The sequence below is a fragment of the Apteryx mantelli genome, chromosome 33, assembly GCF_036417845.1.
Source record: "Apteryx mantelli isolate bAptMan1 chromosome 33, bAptMan1.hap1, whole genome shotgun sequence".
NCBI classification, from domain to species: domain Eukaryota; kingdom Metazoa; phylum Chordata; class Aves; order Apterygiformes; family Apterygidae; genus Apteryx; species Apteryx mantelli.
This window is the reverse complement of record NC_090010.1, coordinates 2,301,324-2,323,856: the sequence shown is the minus strand read 5'-3', so window position 1 is coordinate 2,323,856 and position 22,533 is coordinate 2,301,324. Positions and strand designations below refer to the sequence as shown.

The following is a 22,533-nucleotide window of genomic DNA, read 5'->3' as shown; positions in this document are numbered from 1 at the left end:
TCGCAGCTCGAGGGGAAGGAGAGGGAAGAAAAAAAAAAAAGAGATGAAGTTTTCTTGCTGCTGCTGCCTGAAAGGGAAGAAGAGTAGTGGCACGCTGAGGAGTTTGGTCGGCTTAATTCCTGTCTCCTCGGCTCGTGGGTTGGCTAATGAATTGCAAGCACCTGTTCTCCTATGTTCATTAAACGGAGGAGGGTGTAACCGTTGATGTAATCCAGATCAACCTGTTGGCTTTTTATTTATTTTTTTTTTTTCCCCTCCTCTCTCTGTACCCTCCTTTCTTCAGGAGCTTGTTTGTGTGGTGAGGGCATAGGCACTCGCAGCAAAAACAAATCACTCCCAGGTAATTCACTGGGCCCCAAGCGGCTGCTTTCCGTATCCTTAAATGGTGAAGAAAACAACCAAAGGAGCTGGGATCCAGCAGGCTCAGGGAGGAAGACTCTGAGCACAGTTATTGCAGGAGCGCTTGGCTCATGGAGCCTGGATTCAGTCCCCAGCCCTGCCTCAGGGTTTCCAGCTAAAAGGAAGGAATTGTGATCTTTTATTTTTATTTTTATTTTTTTTTGAGGGGGGAGTGTTTGACTGAGAAAATCATAAAGCAGGAGTCTGAATTTGCCAGGGGCAGGAGTTTGGAAAAGTGTCTCAAGCTAATTGTAATTAGAGGAACTCATGGTCTTCCTTTTGACCACACAGGGACATCATGTAAAGTCATGATGCACTGAGTGTTTTAGGGCCTATAGATCTGTTGGTCTAGTTTGAAAAGACCTGGGTCGGGGACAAGAGTCCTGAGGCTATTCAGTCATCTAAGTTGTGGGTTGATAACAACAGAGATCTTCAAAACCTCTTGGCACCAAGCTGGATCTCAAAAGTGTCCACGTCCATCTTTGACACCCCATTCCCAGAAGCCCTTTAAAACCTAGCTCTGGAGACACCAAAACCCACTGTCTTTTAATGAATTCTAGGCTGCTAAGGTAGAACACCTTTAAATACCTATTTGGACCTAGTTTTAAATCAATGTTGGGCACAGCTTCTTTGAAAACATTTCCTGGCTTTCACTCAGTTTCTCATCTGAAGAATCAGGACAGAAAACCACTGATTTCTGCCTCCTTTTGTCTGTTAGCATTGCAGTGCTTTCAAAAAAGGGATAGTCTTCTCCGGTCAGAATCTGGAATTTCTGTTTTGTGGGAAACCTGCTGTTTTGCAGTCTGGTTCTACCCCACGTTGGAACACAAGCTGAGCATTTCCCTGCCAAGTGATGTCAAACAAAACGTGGGTCTGTCACAGACCTGCTTCAACATGAAACGCTTCTGATGTTGCAGTAATTTTTATCCAAAGGCCTTCAGAAGGAAGCAGACCTCTTCCATTCTAGTAGGGTTAATATTTTCTTTAAGCGCAGTTTTAATATTTTGTCAAGAGCAGAGTGTTTTCATATAGCATATGCTGAAACTGCCTTTCCAGAGAAAATGCTTTCTCTGATGCATTTGAATATCAAGTCCCTCACTCAAAATTGATCCTTGTGTCAGGACTTCTCTGTTTAATCTGAACAGTTTAGTTTAAGGATTAAAGCAAAATTTACGACTGGGAGATGACAAAGCTCATGGCTCTGGCAAGGTGAGGTGAGATTATCTGTCTCATTGTGGGCTGCTGGTTTGTGGCTTTGTGGTTGCAGGCACATCAATGTTCCTGATTAGCATCAGGTCATGGGGTCACCTGGCAGGTTTTTTGCTTCATCTGGTACTGAAGGCAGTTGTGATGGCTCCTGAGGAAAGATCCCTCCGAGGGAAGGAGATAGAGGTGAAATTAGGCTGATTTAGTTTAATAGCAGCTTGATTGGGAGGCTGGGAGCTGTGTTCTTTACTGAGCTAGACCGGATCCTAGCACGATATGTCTTGCGAGATCCTAGGAAGCATCACTGCAGAGAAAGCACTGCACCGGTGGCCATCGCATCTGCAACCACATCTGCCTGAGCATTGATCCCTATTTCTCTCTCCTCTGTCAAAGTATCAATATTTTTAAGGAAAATGTTTGCAAGTGGTCATCTCTGCTGGCAGATGATGTGAGGATACGTGGGAAGAACCTGCGGAGAGAGGATTAACCTGCTTTTTAACCTGCTTTCTAACCTCTCCTTTCTAGGTAGCAAGGCTGAAGCTCCAGATGCCCCACCTGCTAGGCAGAGGGGTGAGATGGGGACCCAAACTTGCCCCTTTAAGGGGAAACACTGCTGCAAGAAAGCTCATGCTGCTGGGTCTTAGGTGGGCTCTAATTTCAGTCCAGCCAGGGCATTGCTCCATGGCAGTTCCCAACAGCCTGACCTGGTACCAAAATGGTGCTGAAATGAGCTCTTTGCTACTGTAGCTGCACCTAGCAATGCAGGACCTGTGACCCCGTGCCGTCTTCCTGAGGACGGAGAGGGAGAGCTGCTCCAGTGGTGGCCAAAGCCTTGCTGCGTGTTTCTCTCTCTTGCTGTCTTCCTTGCCCTGTGGGAGAGGCAGTGCCGAGTCAGGGTGTTTCTTCTCTTCCTGCCGATGTTCTTGATGCTCCTCCTCGGCCAGGTATTTGGTTCAATTTGGAATGGGCTGGTCTCCAAAATCTGTCTTTGAGATTTGACGCCAGCCTTCTTGGCTGCACAGCCAAACAAAGAAAAAAAGAAAGGATAGGGAGAAGATGAAGGTGGGAATGAGATGGGGAAGGCTTTGGGGGATGCGATGAAGGATTCAGTCGCCTACAGCTAACCCGCTATATTCTCCTGCTCCCACTGCCTGTGTCCATGCAGCCTTGTCTGGCTTGTCTCCTGATCTGTTCAGATGAAGCAGTCACTGTCCAAAGATGCTGAGTGGTCCCAGAAGGTATCTGGAGTGAGGCAGCCCGTTGCCTGGGGTTTGTGGTGTCTTGAGGTTGTGAGCGGGCTCAGACGTCTCTGCAGACAAACCCAGGGAGAGGCATGTTGCCCTTCCCTTAGTACAGGGAGTTTTATCCTGGCCATCTGGAAGATCACCTTTTAGGGTTATTGGCTCAATATGCATTCACAGAGTAGAATAATTTATTTATCAAAGTTCCCTAAGTAATTGCTGTTTATTAAATATGGGTAATGTATGAAGCATGTCACGCTACGACAACTATTCAGCAGTTTCCCCAAGGAATCGGAGTGATTAAGCTGAAGCAAGACAGAGACTGGGCTGAGGGATGCAGAGAGCCACAGAGGTAATGAGCAGGTCAGCAGGACTTGTTTAAGCCTTGTCAGGCATGCGAGGAGCATCTGGAGTGGGAGCGTGTGTATTAAGTTGAATGACACATCACAGGGGAATGGCTGATATTGTGGCCACAGGTAGGACAAGGCAGGGCAGCTGTAGGTTCCTGGTTGCAGAGAGCTAGGCTGAGGTCACTAGGTTCATTTCGGGTTAAAAAAGGGAAGAGGGTCCCTGCTGGCTTGTGTTTAATTTAGCCTGTTGCCCTCATCCTCTGATGGCAAGGATGTTTACCTGCTCCGTGGCATATGCTGGAGACAGGGTGGTTATTTGGGACCACAGGCCAGCCATGCTCCCCGGAGCTGGGTCTGTGGTGAGGGGCTTTGAGTGTGGAGAGGTCTTGGTCCATGCCGGTGGCTTTTCAGCTCTGTGTCTGGCTCTGGCTTCTACGAGAATTGTTCTCCAGCCTTCCCCAGCTCACCTCCATCCCTGTTCTTTCCTTCATTCTCATTTATTCCTTCTTTTCATCCTCACCCACTCTTCTACTGTCACATTTCCATTCTCAGCTCTTCCTTCTGTTCCTTTGTCTGCCTGTCCAAAGCCCTCCACATCCCTTTCCTCCTGCCATCCCACTCTTCCCTTCCTTCCTTCTTCTGCGCCCAGATTTCTGGGTGCAGCACGGGGTAGCTAAAACTGCCATCTAAATCACTTCCCGCCCCAAAAAAGACGTCACTTGCAAAGAATTTACAGAAGGGTTTGGAAGGCAGGACAGGACGTGCCTACATCTGTTTCACACTCAGGAAGGTTTCCAACCTATCCGTTGCGCTTCTGCTCACGTAGTTTCCAGGAAATTTCAGGTATTGAACAAAATAAGTCGGAGTAATTAAGTGGTGATGACATCACTCGTTCCTGCTTGGGTGTTACAGCCTCTTTGCTTCTCGCTGTACAGAGTGATACAGCCCGTGCGCAGGACTTGGAAAGCGGCTGCCGGGCACTAGATCTCTCCCCCTGCTCTCGCAGGCAGCCACATCATGTCATTCTCCCAAATAAAGGGGCTTTGTTTCATTTTAAAAGGCAGATTTTTTTTGTCACTAGAAGGCTGTCCCAGAGCCTATGAACCGCTGTGTGTTGTTGGCTGTCCATCCCTACTTGTCCCCATGTCAACCTCTCTTCTAGCTGGGTATTCACCCCCAGATCCACTTATAGGCAGAACTGGTATCCCGCTAGAGGAACCTTTTTGCCACTCTTTTGAGCCACGCTGGGAGTTTGAAGGTTGCCAGCCCCCTTTCCAATGATCGGTTGTGCTACTTTGGGCAAATGGCTTCTCCTTTCTCAGTGTCCGCACTTGTAAAAGGAGCATAAAGAAGTCGCAAACTGCGAGGATTTACTGCTGAGTGTTTCTCAATCCACACTTGAGCGAATGACTTCATCCCTTGGAGACAGCACCCAGTATCCACCACTCCGATTACAATCTGGCTCTGCGCTCTTGTGTCACTTTAATTAAGCTTTTTGTTTCTGCATTGTGTCATTCTTGCATGCTTTGCAGCGTAAATAATGATGTATTGTTTCAGTGGTTACTGCAAACCTTTAGCTCTTAATGAGGGTGCATGGATATTTATAAGGCCGTGTGCCTGTTTCGCAACATGTAGATTCTGAGGCTAAAATACACCGCGATCTTTTGGGGAGAAAAAAGACCCAAGGCATCGAGGTGATAGTAGATTGGCATTTGCACTGGGAACTGTGGAAACCTATCATTTTACTCCAAGGTGGGGATCAATGGCTGTGAACAGAGCAATGCTCGCCTGCCGTGGCCTCTCTCCTTAAATCTGTGCTGCAGAAGGGAGTCTGGAGAGGATTTGGGAAGGGTTGTGGAGTGTGGGAGAGTGCCCGCTCCCATGGGGGCTGTGCCCAGCACAGCTAGGCTGAGCGGTACCTCTAGAAATTCAAAGGGAGCCAAAAGACCGGCTGGCACAAGAGGCAAGATGCCTTTGGCAGTATTTTGCCTCCCTTTGAGGACAGGGATTTGGGCTCCTGCTGCATTTGCCACCAGCTGGGAGCTGCAGGCTGGGAACATGGATTGGGGCGTGATGAGGGTGGGAATGGGAGAAGGGGGCGGCGCGCATGAGGCAGCCGTGTTAGCAGAAATCAGGGATGACGAGCTGCGGGATAGGGAAGGCAGATTGGGCTGGGAAGCCTTAAGCTGCCCCCTCACTTGCGGCTGTCTTGTGCCTGTTCTTTTTGGAGGCCACGTGCTCAAATTAGGTCTGGTTTTGTTTTTGTTTTGTTTTTTTTTCCCTGCCACTTAGGCTAATTGGTTCTGAGCCTCTGCTGCTTTTCACCGTGTGCCACCGACACCGTTCCGGGATAAATGCAAAGCGGACGTTTGGCCGTGCCTGCGTCCCGCCACAGCTTTGCTCGGGGCAGTTTGTCGTGCTGCTTCCACACCAATATACTTTGCAAATGATGCAACCCGGCCCTTCGGAGGTGCCGGGCACGGCACGCTCGGCCGCGGGGCAGCGCTAGGGTTACTGCAAGGGGACAGTAGTTGTGCATGCGTTTTTGGTGCTGGGTTACCTCTGTGGCCGGGTAAATCCTCTTAGCAGCGTGGTCGGGTGCCGCTCGCCGCCCCTACGTGTCTGCGAGGGAGACTTTGGCACCGAACCGCGTGCCCTGCAGCGTTGCTCAGCAGGTCGGCGCCGCGCGCGCTCCGCGGGCACGGGCCCAAGTCAGCGCCTTGAGGCGGAGCGAGGAATCGTCCGCTGGCTTTGCTCGCGTCCCTCCTTGGCGAGGACGGTTAGGATGTGGTGTGGCCAGGCCGCGCGTGTCTCTGAAGGCCCCGCACATCCGCATTTGTGTCAGGCCCAGCCCTAAGCCCAGGAGCAAGTCTATAATCCCCGTTTAATCTGGTATCCGGGCTGATTCATCCCGATTTTAAGTCCTGGGGTCAAATTCTGCGCTACTGATTCATGCCTGGTGCATGCCTGGCAAATGTGGTAAACTGGAAATTCGGTCCTGCCTCGAAGGGCCCCTGTGCTGTCGTTCGTAGCAGCTAAAGCCACGTTCAACCCGCCAGCCGCGGCCCGGGGGGGCCGGGCAGCCCATGCTGCGCGGGAACGAAGCATCGTCGGCATCACGGAGAGCTGCCCTGAATCCTGTAACACGCAGAATATTTTTCCTTTTCTAGTTTTCCTCCCTGCAGCCCAAACTCTTCCCACACTGCCCTCGTTCAAGGTGGAAATCTGCCGCAGGTAGCGCTGACGGCTCTTACGGCGCCTTGGGGGCGGCAGGAGGGAGGTGGGAGACCCGGAAGGAGTCAGTCATGTCATAGGCCATGTGGGTAGGAGTGAGATAAATTTATTATAATAATTATTATTATTGTCATCGTTGAATATATTGATTACGGTGGTGCCTGACAGACCAACCACACCCTCTGCTTCCATCAGCACCCAGGGCTTGGCTTCCCACTAGGTCCAAGGCTGCAATCCTGCCCTTTGCTCTTACTGATGCCAATCCCTGGACTGGGACAGGAGCAGAGGAAAGGAGGGTTGCACCCTGCTTCCAGCTTTTGTTTGGAAGGGGCCAACTCTGTCATATTTGGGTTAAAAGCTGGATGCTGGAGCAGTGTATTCAAGCAGACGTGTTGCTGGCTGAGCAGAGCACTGGCATGTGTCACCGCTGAGATAAAATACCTGCCTGGTACGACAGCAGGCGTCTGGGAAGTGCTGAAACCCAAATCAAGGGAGCTGCATTCTGCTCATTTCTCTGTTCCTGTGTTTGCAAAAAAAACATTTGTCTCTGAGCTGAATTGGCCCCTCTGTAATCAAACTCAGAGGATAATCTCTGCTTATCAGAGCCATAAGGAAATGCTTGTAATAAATTAACGATCTGATTTCTCCCTTCTCCTCTTCTGTTTGTGGTGTGCTTGTGAGGAGATCACGGCTCTTCCCAGTTTACCCTCCTTGTCTTTGACTAATTGCTGCTTCTCGGCCTTTCGCAAATTGTTTGGATGTTCACAGGTTGAGATGTTTAGAGAAGACCACTGGGACCTCCGAGCCTATTTTTACACACCCATGTTGAATGTGTTAAATTCCTGCAATTCCATGCAGGGAACGGGCTCGCTGAGGGCATCTCTGGTGCTTGTCTGGGAGTTGCTGTCTCTGGAAACCATATCCCTGGCTGGTACAAACCATGCTCTGTAGCAGATGGACAGTTTATGCTGAATCTGATGGAGCTTCTGCAAACAAATGGCTTAAAGATACAAACGAATATTCACAGCCAGTTGTTTGGCAATATGTAGCTTTGCACTTAGGGAGTGGAGCTAGGTGATATGGAATTTACTCCTGCCTCTCCCATCTACTTCCTCTCTGTGAGACAGTTCTTATCTCTCCAATGCCAGGAATAATGCTGCATACAGTTCTGTGTTTTATTTCATTGCTGTTTTTCTTCTTTAGGAGCGTTTATGAAGCAACAAATCAGTTTGGAAAGTTTGGATTTTGCAAAAGATCTTGGGATTTGCAATCAGGGCCAGAGGTTGCAGAGCAGCTTTGTTCCCGTGTAGTCCCTAGGATTAAGATAGTTTTTTTTTTTTCTATTGTGGTAGCTGTTAAGAAACCCAGTCATTGTGCACAATTACGTTGTGCCAGGGGCTGTGCAAACAAGGGTAATTTAGGATGGTTGCTGTGTTGGATGCTTAGTATTTTGGGGGAAGTAAGACCTCAAAATCCTTCCTGGACCGTTGGAGATGTAGGATCGGTTGGTGTAAAGCAGCATGTGCCATTGACTCTGCCGGAGCTAAGTGAGATTAGAAGAAATTTTCATAAGAGCATTTCTGACTGATGACTGTGTAAGATAATTTCTCTCCTTCCTTGCTCCATTCACTTCCCTGGAATTACAGTGACATTACTCTTTAACCTAGACATGAATCAGGCCCGCAAAATCCTGGGCAGTGCTGAGTATTATTGCACTAGTTCTAGCTCAGTTCCTAAAAATGGGTGGTGCTCCCTTCTCTGCAAGTGAAACGATCCCATGGTTTCCATCCGCTCTGAATGGGGTGCATTAGTTTGCAATTTAAGTAATTAAAAGAGGAACACGGGAATATCATCTCATGCTGGGTATAATCTTGTTGCCACAGGCTGGAGTGAGCAGGGATGAGTGGATGAGCAGTGGGGAGAGAGGTCCATCCGCAGCGGTTAAACACGCTGGTCAAGATGCAAGCTCCAAATTGGGAAAGGTGAAACAGCTGATGGCTGGAGGCTGGAGAAATAGGGCCGGAGGAAGGATCACTTTGTAATTGCCCTGTATTTTTGTGCTGGCCAGTGTGTATTAGTGGTTCGAGATAGATGAGCCCTGATCTGACCCAGCTTGCCTGCTCTGTAACGCGTGTGCATCCACAAAGGTTAGATCACATCAGCTGTTATGAATTGGAACAGGCCAACAAATTCAATGGGCCAGACTCGGAAGTTGCTTGTGACTTGGGGCAGGGGGCAGAATTTGGATTTTCCTTTCTCTTCCTGAGACGTGTGGCTTTCAGAAAAGCTGAGTCCTGCATTAGCAGGTCTGGAAGCTTCATCCCAGCTCTGAAAATTGTAGTGTTTTAATTTGTTTGTTTGTTTCTCATTAAGGCTTTAGCTGCAGGAATGCCTCTCAGCTTTCATGTAAAAATTATCCATATAATTATGATTATACATAATTATAACACTATTTATTTATAGTTATTCCTTCACGATTTCTTGTAGTTGTAAGATCTGGTAATTTGGGGCAGAGGGGGAAAAAAAAAAAACCCAGCTTTCGGTAGATGTAAAGGAGGCTGGAGAGAGGGGAAAGTCCATAGCTTGAATGCCTCAGCCGTGCGTCAGTCGCAGAGAGGTTTTCGGATGAACTCGTGATGTGCCACGCGTGGTGTCCAAGGCAGGATCCCCGACAGCCCGTCTGCCTGGGCTGGGTTTGCTTGTTTGTCCAGTAGCTTATGGCAACGTGCAAAGGTTCCTGTGGCAGCGGCTGCAATACAGGGTGTAAAGTCGCCTTGTGCAAACACGGGGCTCGACCCTGGGGGCAGACGAGCAGCCCGACGGCGTTCGAGCGGCTGGAAATGCCGGGGGGGCGGCTGCAGAGGCAGCGGCTCCTTTGGGGGTGCGAGGAGCTCTTGGAGGCACTGGCAGGTGGTTTTGTGCCGTTACCTAAATATGTCTGGGTTTAGAGCGGTGCCTTTTGGGGGCTCCAGCTAACATGACGGGCATCGCCACTTCTGAGCCCGAGGGGGTGTTTTCCAGCGGTGCATTTGGTGAAACGCAGCAGGCGGCTTCCCAGGAGTGGCCAGGCAGCGAGGGCAGAGCCACGGCTGTTCCTGATGGTCCCTGTGATGCCCCCCTCAATACCAAGGCTGCTGTGCTTCCTTGCAAAAAGGAGAGGTGTAGCTGGGAGACAGAGAGGTCTGTAGTTTAGGTCAGACCCATCATACCGCCTTCTAGCACTGATGTCGACCTGAGGCTGTTACTCCTGCAGGGCTGTAAGAGCGGAGAGCAAAATGCAGTTTATGCCAGTAAAACTGCGTGAAGTTGCAGTGCGAGCGGTGCTGGTGCATGGCTCTGTGCTTTGCCGAGGGCGTTGGTGCAGAGAGAGGCCACAGAGGAGATTAGAGGTCTCCAAAAAAGCCACTTCCTGATGAAATGTGCAAATCTCAGTCTGTTCAGTTTATCCAACATAAGACCAAGACGGCAATGACTTAACAGGAGAATCATACCAGGTCCAAGAGAACTTTATTAAGCTCTTGGGAAGTGACATGTAAGGTCCATTATAGCAGAAGGGATGACCAACCCTTGGAAGAAATGAGCAGCAAAAAAGATGTATTTCCTCATCTTCTGGCATCCTTCAAGTCACCAGCAGTTGCCTTTCTAGAAAAGTCACTTTTCTATAGAGATATAAGGCTGAAGGGATGTGCCACTGCACTGAGTTTTATAGCCTGAGTGACACGGGAAGTAGGGCTGAACAAATCGATAATCCTTTATGTTAGATAACCGCTTTGTCTTGACGCGACTCACGTTTGGGCCTTCCTAGAGCACATTATTGACATACGGCGCCCACATTCAGGACAGTAAGAGAACAAGTTCACTCTCATTAAAGCTTAAAAAGACCAGTCTTCCTATATTCATAAGAATTGTTGATAAGTTGGAAACTTTTATTATGAGGCTAAGATCAGCCAGATCCTGAAAGGGAGAGCTGTCGTCACAGCACAGGAAAAAATCTTGAAAATAGCAATTTTGTGTCTGCCGGCGTCGGTGGAAGTGCTGCTGTGTTGGCACTGTGTTTGGATGTTACTCCCGAGAATAACAGCTTGACAGTGTTGTTCTCTGAAGGTCCCGTGAATTCCAGCTCGCAGCACTCTTGCAATACCCTGCTCATGAGACCACCAAAACACTGCTTGTAGTTAAGACACTAATTTTAATGACTCACTGCCAAAGCACTTTGGAGCGGTAATCACAAAACCTGACTGCACTGTGCAAACACAAAACCTGAGGGCACTCCCTACCCCAGCAAGCTTTCAATCCAAACACTGCAAACTAAACACACGGCAAGAGATAGCCCAGGGGAGATGGACGTGAGGGTGAGGAAACACCAGAATGATATTGATCAGCGTAATAACTTGTTCTTAGCACATAACCTTGCTTGCCTGCAGTTTTCTTCGTCTTCTGCTGGGACATGGCCATATTTGATGTTTTAGCACTTTCTGGGCTGGAGTTGAGGACTCTGTGCATGTACTGGAGGCTTTACAGAGTGATTTCTCGTTGGTGACTCTCCCATCACCTTTGTGAGCGTCGGTGCACAGCAATGGGCTGTTCTCAGGTATGCAGGGCTAGCTGTTGTGACACCAAGCAGAGTATTCACAGTGTCAAAGCATTTGCTTCCCCAAGAAGGTGTTTAACCGGTTCACACTATCTTCTGTATTACCAAACCTGAAACCCCAGGGGACATTCGCATGGGTTTGGAGGCATTCGTTAGTCCATCCGGTTGTGAAACTATGCAGCGTTACCATGGCATCTCAGCAACGTAAGGAAACTCTGCCTGGGACATCTTGGAATTGCTGAATCCTGACTTAAAGTGACTCGAAACTGGATTTAAACAGTGAATTGCAAGAGGGATTGTAATCGGTGTAGAGGATCTAAACTGGCTAACTGCAGCACTGCAGTGCCTGGGGCAGACCCAAGAAGCATGGTAAATTAGACTTTTTCAGTCCCTACTGCATGGACTAGGTTGCTACTGCTACAGAGCAGAAAGCTCAGACTTTGAATGGAAGATAGACTCGTCCTCACCTAGAATCAATGGTGATACTCGGTGGTAATTAGGATTAGAAAATGGCTTTTCATGGATCTGACTCTTGATAGTGCAAATTGGGGTGAGGTTCAGTTCTCTTACTGCTGAACTGGTGTTCCCTCCAAGGCTGCTGAGAACAGCTTTGGCTTTATGGTGGTTTATCGGACAGCAGGACTGTATTTTCCTTGGCTGGATTGCCTTCTGAGTCCAGGCCAGACTTTGAAATCTCATGGCAGGGCTTATGACCTGATAGTAAGGGGGACCATCCTTTTGCAGCTATTCAAAAATGCAGAAAGCCCTTGAAACTGTCTTTTTTTTCTCTCTTCCTCTTCTGCATAAGCGCCCAGAAGTTTAGGCAGCAATCTGACCTATACTCTTTTGAGTCTGGACTGGCACACTGGGTATTTCCATATGCAGGGTGCAACCCACCTAAAGCGCCCTTACATTAGTGCTAGCAGGAAAGAGAAAGCAAAAGCAAAGACAAAGCTGGGCTCTGCTGGCGGAGTACGGTGTGTGTCCGAGGCTGCAGCTGGCTTTGGTTTATGTTAAATGGGCTGGACCTCAAACTGAGGCCTCTTATCTCCTTTCTGCTATTGCAGGGGGGAGCTGCCTGCTCTGCAGTCAAGACTTAAAAATCAGTGCATATTCCCTCTTCTAGCTATAACATCCTTTTACTTAAGCAGGGAGGAATGGAGAGACCATGAGAAAACGGGGATCAGGCTTGTCCCGTTTTAATTCTCTGCCAAGGGACCCCAGAGCAGGTGAGAGCAGGAGCGCCAGTGCTTAATGTCCCTCGGCTGCACATGTGGCAGAGGCGAGGGGAGGCGGAGAACAAAACCAGGCCTGAGCGCAGGGCCGTGGCATGCCAGATGTGCCGTGTCCCCCTTCCCTGGCCCTTCCCTTCTTGCTCGCCAGAGTTCAGCAGGTTGACGGAGGGTGGGAAGGCTGCCAGGCACGCCCAGCTCTCCGAGGCAGTAAAACGATCCTTCTTTTGCCCTCTAGCCAAGCCCAGCTCTCCTAACGGATAAAAGGAGAAGCGAGTCAGGAGAACTCGCTCATTCTCTGGGTCTCCAGCACAGCTTCCCCAAGCTTTTGAAGGGTGAGAGATACAGAAAACATCCTCGGAGCAGCCATGTCCCGGTCTGTGAGTTTCAGCTCTCACTCCGCAGCCATCCCAGGGATCAGCAAAGTTCGAGTCAGCACCGTCTCCTCAACTCGTGGAGGAGGGGGTGCTGGCTTTGGCAGGCCAGGTGGCTTTGGCAGCTCCAGCCTCTATAACCTCGGCTCTGCCAGCAAGCGGACCTCCTTCGGTCGAGGTGGCAGCTCGTACAGCACTGTCTCTGGATATGGCTATGGTGGTGGATTCGGCATGGGAGTCAGCCCTGCGGGTATTCAGGAGGTCACCATCAACCAGAATCTCCTGACACCCCTGAATCTGGAGATCGACCCCAATATCCAGCGGGTGCGGAAAGAGGAGAAGGAGCAGATCAAGACCCTCAACAACAGATTTGCCTCCTTCATTGACAAGGTGAGGTATTGGAAAAGCTGATGGCTCTGTGGGTGCTTCTTAAAGGCAGGCCTGACCCAAAGCTCACTTAACTCAGTGGGGGATTCTCAATGACACAAATGGGCTCAGGACCAGGTCCTCAAGAGCATGGTGTGTTTTATCTGCTCCAATCTGATAACTCTTATTAAAGCCCTGCTTGTGTTGCCTTCAACAAAAGATTTTGCCCCTTTTAGGCCAGCTTTGCTCCCCCGTTGTTTGGCTGGTATTGTTCTTAAAATGGGTGCAGGCTTTAAAGATCAAATCTGAACCCAAGCATAACACCCCCAAATCAGGGAGAGGGGGCCTTTTGGAGAGGAATTGACCCAGTAGAACAGGCCTTGATATAAATCAGGGTTTGCTGTGTTTGTTTCTCCTGACCTGTATCTCTGTGGCTTTGCTCTTTAGAACCAATTCATCTCATGTTCTGTGCTGCAAATTTGAGCTCAGGCATCCTCAAAATGCCAGGAATCTGGACCTGGAGTTCATGTAATTGGCTGGCTTTGAAGTCCTTGGATGGCTTTTCTCAAGTGTCATGCAGGCAGAATTTGCTTATCTTTAGTTAAATACAAAGCCTCACCTGTCATAAGCTGAGCCCCAGAGTAGCAAACAATGCTCCCACATGGTCTTTATCACCCTCCAGGATCTAGGTGCTTCTTCTGAGCAAACTGAATTCTTCAGATACCTTCTCCAGCCCATCCTTCCCCAGGATCCAAACTCCAATGTAATTTCCTTTGGGGGATGTGCTAGCTCCCCTTCCTCACACTTTCACAAATGACCCCTTGGTTGGTTTTCAGGTCCGGTCCCTGGAGCAGCACAACAAAATGCTGGAGACCAAATGGAGCCTCCTCCAGGACCAGAAGACCGCCCGGAGTAACATTGCTCCCATGTTTGAGGCATACATCAACAACCTGCGGCGTCAGCTGGATGGGTTGTTGAATGACAAAGGGCGTTTGGAGGGCGAACTGAAGAACATGCAGGATCTTGTTGAGGATTTCAAGAACAAGTAATGTATAAGCTTCCCATCTAACGGTGCAATGAGCTGACAAGTTGGTTGACAGCTTGGCAAAGATGTCCCCCACTTTTCTGCTAGGGAGGGAGACCTTTGCCAGCCATGAGTTAGGTGTATAGTTCAGGGAAGCTGCCTGGATTCTTCTAGTCATTGAAAGGTGAATTGAATCATTGCTGGGCTCACCTTTCACTGTTGGGCCACCTGTTCCACTCAAACTGGCCACATCCAACTTTTAGATGGTCCCTTAGGAGAGGTGAATCTCACCCCAAGTGAGGGACATGGCTGTAGCCACCCTTGGCGGAAGAGAAGGCATGCAGTACGGTAGTTGCTTGTTGTTCCTGGCACGTTGTTCCCTCATGGTTTTCAGTGGCTCCGTCCTCTTGACTTTGCACTGAAGCCTCCTCCAGGATGGCTTTGTGTTTTGGGTTGCCCACGTGTCCATTCAGGTCTGTAGGGACAACTTGAGAGCTCTGCAGGTCGGAGCTTGTTCAATGTGTAGGTAATGGAGCAGGTGACCTGCAATTTTTAAGGGGCTTTTCTGTCCAAATCATGGCTTTTCTATCCAAATCATGTCTCTTGGGAGGAGTCCCATGAAGAAAGTAGCCTTTGTCCCTGCCTGTGCCCAACCCACCTGTACAGAGGAATGCTTTAAAAAAAAAAAAGAAAAGAAAAAAAAAAAAAGGGAGCTAGCAAACTGGATCAGACAGGAATCAGACAGGAACTGAAAACAAACAGATCTGATAATCCCCAGGGTGTGTTGAGGGAAAGTCAATACACAGTAATTCCCGAGTAGGTGCATGGGAATGATGTTTCCCCCAGTCCTGCTCAGTTATCTCTACTGTGTGCTCATCCGCAGCTGGTGTAAATCCGCCTTGCTTCTCTGCAAAGCAACAGCAAGGAGCTGGTTTGCACCCAGAGAAGTCATGGCCCTACCTCAGGTGAATGCAAAGAAAGGTGCACGGGTGCATATTTATTCCTCCAGCTTAGGGGTCTGTGCTGAGAAGTTAAACCCCTTATCTAGTGAGGGAAGGGAAGGCAGGTAGGATTTAGGAGCCTAAGGTCCTAGTGTAGCAGGAAGGAGCAAAGATTCAGTAACAGAAGTTTGGAACCTGCTTCTCCCCATTGAGTATGAAGAAAATCTAGTCTCCTAAATTGAATGCCGAAAACATGTCTAGCCCTTTATGGGTCTGTTGCCTCTCTTGCATATACCCGTTTTACACAGTAATTCACTACTGACTTCTAGGGTAGGGGGAAGATTTGCTCTATATTTGCACGAGGCTCTCAAGGATCAGATTCAGTCCCTGATTCAGTACCTAGATTGACTAAGGGTGTGGTTCAAAGTAAGCAAGGGTGAGAATGCACCGTGTCTGCGCTGTCCACGTGGCTTGGCTCCGGGCACGCCGAAGTGCGATAGCGCACTGGGCTTCCTGGGGCACCTTGAGAGTTAATGGAGAATATTGAGCAATTTGCCAGTTTGTTGGCTGGCTCAGTGGAGGTTCCCCCAGGAAATGAGTTTGACAAACCATTCTAGAATGATTCCAGCTTTTCAACAATCTCTGATTATCCGCGCTGGAGAATAGACTCTGATTCCCTTCTGCGCTATGCTGCAGACTGCACCTATGCAATACAGTCCCATAACTTCCAGGTCATATATTACTCTCCAATAACAATAGGTGCAGTTGCATTGACCTCAAAGGGACAACATCCATTTACGTTAGCATAGCAAACTTCCAGTGCAGAGCAGAGTGGGAGTTTACAGGAAGACTGTTGAAATTGAAGTAGCTTGCACTCCAGAAGGCAAGAAATTACAGTGCTAGTCATGCAGAGACTGTGTAAATAAACAGAGCTGTGTTGTAGCTTTGGCAACAGCAATTCCGAAACAGCCGGAGAAAGTGTTTCCTGTTCTAATGACCCCTGCTTGACTTTGCTGTTTGAATAAGAAAGGTGCAAAGGCAGCTTGGCTGGCTGGAGCATTGTGTTTCAAGTACTGTGGTTTGTATTCTCTTCCCTACCACGCTGTTTCTCGGATGTTTGTCAGACAGGATTCATCTAGCGGATTCTTGCTGTTCATTTTGGCAGGTTGGCAGTACTCAGAATGCTGAAACTCAGGCTCTGAGATCCAGGCTTGCAAGTGGTCTAAATCAGTGAGGCTCCAATAAGTTCAGCTGAACATGCTTTATATCTGCTGAGGATCTAGTTCATTGCATCTAAAGGTGAACATCCAAAGAATGGCTGTAGCCTAAATTAGAAGTTGGTGGGGCTTTGAAGCGTAACCGCTCTGTGCAGAATGAGAATAATTACACTTAGCTCTTACCAGCACACTGACATGTGATCACCACCTGCAAAATGTTCTCAAATGTCTGGAATATGGAAATGCAGAGTGACAATAACATTAACCAATGCTTTGATCAACATAGAGGAGTTTATTATATCTGTTTGCATCTCTTCTGGATTTGTATTTGCTCTCTCAGGGGGCTGGTACAAAAGCTGAGAGCCTCAGGACATAGACTACAATCCTGCAGGTCATCACTAGGCTGTCCATGAGTGAGGATAAGGAGCAGAAATCTACCTAAGTGTAATGATTTTTTAATGAATGTGTGAGAACATGTTTGGGAAATGCTTTCCAGGTTAGTGGTCATGGCTGTATGGACCAGAACAGCTGTCGGGCAGCAGCTCATCCAGACAGCCCCCTGGACCTGTGGCATGCAGCTAGCACGTCTTGTGCAAAGAATACACTTGCTGCAATGGTCAGCAAACCCTTGCCTGTGGCTGACTTGCTTGGAGAAATCATAGACTTTACTGAAGTGAGAAATAGGAGAGAAGAGGAGATATAAGGAGAAATAGGGAGAGAGAGGAGGAAATTGGGTAACTATTCACAGTGACTTTTTTTCCTTTACCCAGGCTCTAACTTCAAACCACTCCCTTTTTTTCTTGGCAGATACGAAGATGAGATCAACAGGCGCACAGCAGCAGAGAATGAGTTTGTGGTGCTCAAGAAGGTGAGTGCCATAGATATCAGCTGGGCCTGATCAAATCTGTTTGCCTGCATTTGCAACCCTTCTACCCCCTTTTCCCCTTCACTCCATTTGCTACAGCTCTGGCTAGAGACCACAGGTGAAGAATTACAGCTCTTATTTCTGGCTGAGGGCTGCCTCAGTATAGGGAGTGAGGCCCCTATAGGAACCTAGGAAGGAGTACTGGATCCCATGGATATTGTAGATGTCCCCCCTTGTTATCCAAACTGGCAAAAGATTTGCAGGCCCAGCTCAGTGTGTGGCCTAGGGCACCCTCCAGAATGTATAGGATCCTGCACACCAGCAGTTCTGTACACGGGCAGATGATTTTAGGTCATGGTGGGGCATTGGGCAAAGAGGCATGGAGAATAGATGTCCTGGGGAACTTGATGGACTCATTGCTGCTTTTGAAACCATCAAAGGCAGTGTGGGCTTAGTCATCCGAGCTACTGTAATTGTCATGGATTATCACTCTTTTTTAGGATGTGGATGCTGCCTACATGAACAAAGTGGAGCTGGAGGCCAAGGTGGATGCACTGACGGATGAGATTAACTTCCTGAGGTCTCTCTATGAAGCGGTAAGGTCTTTTCTGTTTACGTGGCTGCTGTACTGTAGCATCACTGATGGGTGCAGAATGGCGAATGGTGACTGGGAAAATTAACATGCTATTCCCAGAGATGAAAATGGTGATGGGGGGATTGTGAGTCTTCCTTGCATAAGCAAGAGTAAGCCTGCAAGTCAAGTACAGGTCCTGTGAATTCTCACATGCAACCAGACACAGTGCATCCTTGGGTGAGATGGTGGAACTTGGCTCTCACTTTGTCATGAAGCTGATGCTCAAGCTTCTTGGGCTAGCATTTCATGCTGGGATCTTGTCTCAAGAGTGGGGTAAACTAACCTTTCTGCCAAACAGTGGGTAAATTTGAGAATGAGAACTGGCTCCATTTCTGCTGCTGTTTGTTACTTTGTGCTATGTGAGGTCGATGTGATTCAGTGGGTTTCCTTCTAACTAATGATTGCTTTGATGAATTTTTCTTGTCTGCCTCCCTTTCCTTTTCTTCTCAGGTTCTCTCTTGCTTGGCTTCCAAAAGAGAGATCCTTAAAAGTCAGTGGTTAATAGTATTGTTTTTAATGCAACTGGCAGGAACTTCATGAGCTGCAGGCCCAGATCTCTGACACCTCTGTGGTCCTGTCCATGGACAACAATCGCAACCTGGACCTGGACAGCATCATTGCAGAGGTTAAAGCACAGTACGAGGAGATTGCCAACAGGAGCCGAGCGGAGGCTGAGTCCTGGTACCAGAGCAAGGTAAGTTATAGGAGAGATAAGGGCAGTAACAACTTCCATTACTGTGCGTATCCTGTGTGTGATGAGTGTGGAGAGATTGCAGCCGGCTCACTGGCTGCTAGCCTGACTCCATCCTTTTTGGTGATACTGTAATAATACTGTTGTCCGTCACAGTACGAGGCACTGCAGGTCACCGCTGGGAAACACGGAGACGACCTGCGCAACACAAAGAATGAAATCTTGGAGATAAACCGCATGATCCAGAGGCTGCAGGGTGAAATCGAGAATGCGAAAGCCCAGGTGAGGAGCTTCCCTTGTTTTCCTGCTGCAGAGCAGTGAGTTTAACGACAAGTGTATCAGGGGTCAGGGCTTAACACAGCATCTGTTAGAAGCAGTTTGGGGATACCTGCAATGCTCACACTTAAAGATGAGACCATGGCAGTTCTGCAACAGGGATAAACTGTGTCATGGAAAACATAGTGCTGAAAGGGAGCTGAACTGTAGGAAAGAATGAGTCCTCAAGGAACCTGGGAGGGCAGAAGGGGAGTGTTGCAGACCTATTTCGGAAAGGCAGGCTGTATGCAGCATCCTACCCAGCCACGCACATTCCTTGGACCCTCTTACTTCTTGGATCTATGTCCACTCCCTTTCTGCAGAAGGGAGTGCACCGTGTCTGGGCACCATAAAAGGATTTTTCACCTATATGGGAGTTCTGTTTGCTTTCTCGAGGGGCGGTTATCACTTTATCAAAGGGGTGGTGAAAGTCAGACCAGAGAGTGGTTCAGACTGAATCTTGGCTGTGAAAAAACAGGGTGCATGAAGCTGGAGATAAGCCATTGTGATTCATCCAGTTCTGTTTGTTTAGTTTCAGGGCAGGGAGGCTTCAACGCACATTTGCAAGCAAATAGCTGACCCAGTGCAGCTCCCTTGAATAATGAATGAGAGTACAAAGCACATGTGTTCATTGTGATCCCTTCCTGCCAAAAAACAGCTCTGTTTGGAGATGCGGGGGGCACCGTTGAGGGTGCGTTAGACTGCTGACTTGATGTGGCCCCACAGGGATGTTTTTGGGGTAGGTCTGTGTTGTTTAAGTTCAGGTCTGCTCCAGTCCATGCTTGCCTCACATCAAAGCTTGCTGAAGACCAACTGGCTCTGAACAAGCTCTGGGGTATAGCAGGAGAGAAAACCTGAGCCTACATTAACCCTTACGTGCTGTGCTGCTGTGTGCAGTGTGGGTGGGCTGAGGAGCTGAGGGTCAGCTGGAAGTCTTTTGAGAAAGTAGCCAGCGGAGAGAAATAGGGTCAAATGAATCACCTTTCTGAAGAAAATACCTTGGGATGAGTTGATCTTCCTTTGCAAGCTGCTCTCTCTGGTGTGGTGACCAGAGAAGTTATGTGGGCATGAACTTCTCGGGGTCTAAGTTAGAGCGGGTGACTGCAGTGCTCTACAGAGCCATAGAGATGGGCTGGTCTGTAGATGCCAGAAGTCTGTAGGCAGGAGAATCCTCCACTGAGGAGGCAAGACGCCCACTGACATCCCCCGCTCTGTTCCACAGCGTGCCAAACTGGAGGCAGCCATTGCTGAAGCAGAGGAACGTGGTGAATTGGCCATCAAAGATGCCAAGGCAAAGCTGGAGAAGCTGGAGGCAGCTTTGCAGAAGGCGAAGCAGGACATGGCTAAGCAGCTCCGGGAATACCAGGAGCTCATGAACGTCAAGCTGGCCCTGGACATTGAGATCGCTACCTACAGGAAGCTGCTGGAGGGAGAGGAGAGCAGGTGGGTGCAGCCTGTGGGTTTTACATGAGGAGGGGTCCAGCCCTGCACACCACAGAGCTGTTCTGAAGGGAATCCAGCCCTCTGGTCTGCAAGGTCCATCTCCCTCAGTGTCAGAAGTGAGTGATGCTTCAAGAGCCACGTGATGGTGTTTCTCATCCGCTTTGCACACAGATCTGAAGGCAGGTGATAAATGTAAGACTGTGAGAAAGGCAGCCCATCACTGTTCTGAATTTCCCTTTGTTTGCATCATGGGAACATTACAAGGGCCCAGTTCCAATTTCTGAAGGCAATGCAGAAGATAAAATCTAGCATTTTAAACCGATTTTTGGCCCTGGAAAATTTTTTTTGCAGAAGAGCCAAACTGGAAGGTTCTGGGGAAGACTGGATATTTTTGATGAAAATGTGCAATCAAAAAAAAAAAAGGAGCTGTTTGCCAGTGTACTTTCAATGTTGTGACAGAAAACTTCCAAGTTGGTCAGATCCCCGTGGAATTAGGACAGAGCTGCTGTTACTCTATCAGCGCCCCCCCCAGGTGATAACAGAGCTTGTAAATGTAGGGCCAGAACAAAGCGCTGGATGGCACACTTATCTTGTCTGAATTATTTATAGCAACAATAATAACTCACCTCCATTGTCTTTATCCTCAGAACTGAGGCCCTAAGGGAGCACTGAGTAATACAGAGTCCAACTCATCCTCTTCCTTTTCTTGCCTTTGTTTTTCTTCTCCAACAGGTTGGCTGGCGATGGAATTGGCAATGTCAACATCTGTGAGTTGATTTTATAATTTATAATAGTTACGCATAGCCATATGCCTGTAGAAATTGAATGCAGATGGGACCAGCTGGGTCTGCCTGCAGGAGCCTTGTGCCCTGCCTTGGTTTCTGCAAAGTTAAACCCCTGCTTAAATGAGAGCCCCTGGGTTAGACGTTGATGGTGCTGTTGACTCCATGACAGACTTCAACCCTAAATTTTCTGTATAAAATTTAACTTGGGGGGAATAATAATCCTTTTGTTTCTTTTCTCCCGTTCTTGTATGGGGGAAAAAGTGTGCTAATGGGAAAAAGCAATTGCCTGGCGCTGAAGGGAGTGGAAAGGTGATGTTAGAGGGTGTCTTTCTGGCTTGGGAAGTGTTGAGCAGTCATCTTGCCTCGACATTGGTATTTCAGATGCTGGTATTTCAGAGACATTATCTGCAGCTCTCTAAGCCAGTCACTCTGCTTTTCATCCCCCTGATTGCTTCTGATAGGTGGCCCCCTGCCAGACTTGAGTGATGGAGGGGGGGTGGGCTGTGCAACCCTTGCGTGCATCTGATTTAGCACAGAGATAAACACACTGGGCCAGGCTGTGATAAGAGATTAGTACGGGGGCCCTGGCTTTTGCAGGAGGTTGCAGAGAGTTTTCATCTGACTGCTGCAATTTAAAAATGCCCCTTTTGTGAGGGTGCCATGCTGGCTTTGAATTTTCCTGGTGCTCATGCTTGGTTTGCTTCTTTGTGTGCCGTAGCTGTGGTCAGCTCCAGCGGTGGAGGTGGCTATTCCAGCTCCAGTGGATTTCTGGGAGGAGGAATTGGAGGAGGAATTGGAGGCCTTAGCCTGGGAGGAGTCATGGGCAGCGGGGCGCTCGGCTTCTCCTCTGGGGGTGGCTCCCAGTCCTACACCGTGACCTCAACCTCGTCCACCAGGAGAAGCATAAGGAAATAAACTACAGGAACCGAAATCAGCAGTACCCGAATACACGGGGGGGGAAACCATAGAAAGAAAAGTTGTGGTGTCTTTTATAGGACAAATTGGCTGCAAAATTTCTGCAGTAATGAATGAATTGGAATAAGACATTACCAGAGTACCTGACCCTGCCGCATCATGCCTAAGGCTTGATCCTGCACTGTTGAACTTGGTGGGAACCATTCCACTGAGAGCAGGTTCAAGCCTGTAGGGTGAAATTTCCCCAGTGAAGCAGGCAGGATAACGCTTACATGTTACTTGTGTGCTTGGTCTACCCCCTGCTCAGGGCTGAATTTCACCCTTTGAAGGGCAAAGCAATCATTTGAATGGCAAGCTTTTCCGCATTTCTGCTGTGGTTTTGCAAAAGAGACCAGAAGATTATCTCCCTCTGGATATGATTTGGAATACCTTATACCCTTGGGGTCCTTAGAAAATGCCAGCCCTTGTTAAGATTTCAGTCTGGGTTTATTTTCTTAAAATATCCCAGGAAGAAAACAGTGAAATTGTTTTGGATTTTTCCTTACTTTCTTTGGAAATTGGCCCAGAAATGGAATTCAACAAATCTCCTCTGAATGAAGCTGATTTCCTACCGAAGACAATGCAGACAGATTTACTTTCAGCCTCTTTATAACAAAATAACTCATAAACGAGTTTCCCCAGTCATTCCCTCCCCCTAAAAGAAGTCTAAA

General features: G+C 48.5%; 1 protein-coding gene across 1 annotated transcript; it reads left to right on the top strand.

Moving 5' to 3' along the window:
• Positions 1-12,505: 12,505 nt before the first annotated feature.
• Positions 12,506-22,533, top strand: LOC106495075 (keratin, type II cytoskeletal cochleal). The gene is made up of 9 exons (XM_013955469.2): positions 12,506-13,017; positions 13,830-14,038; positions 16,983-17,043; positions 17,541-17,636; positions 18,204-18,368; positions 18,522-18,647; positions 19,903-20,123; positions 20,856-20,890; positions 21,627-22,533. The coding sequence occupies exons 1-9, from the start codon at positions 12,622-12,624 to the stop codon at positions 21,821-21,823; spliced, it is 1,506 nt and encodes a 501-aa protein (XP_013810923.2). The 5' UTR covers positions 12,506-12,621; the 3' UTR covers positions 21,824-22,533.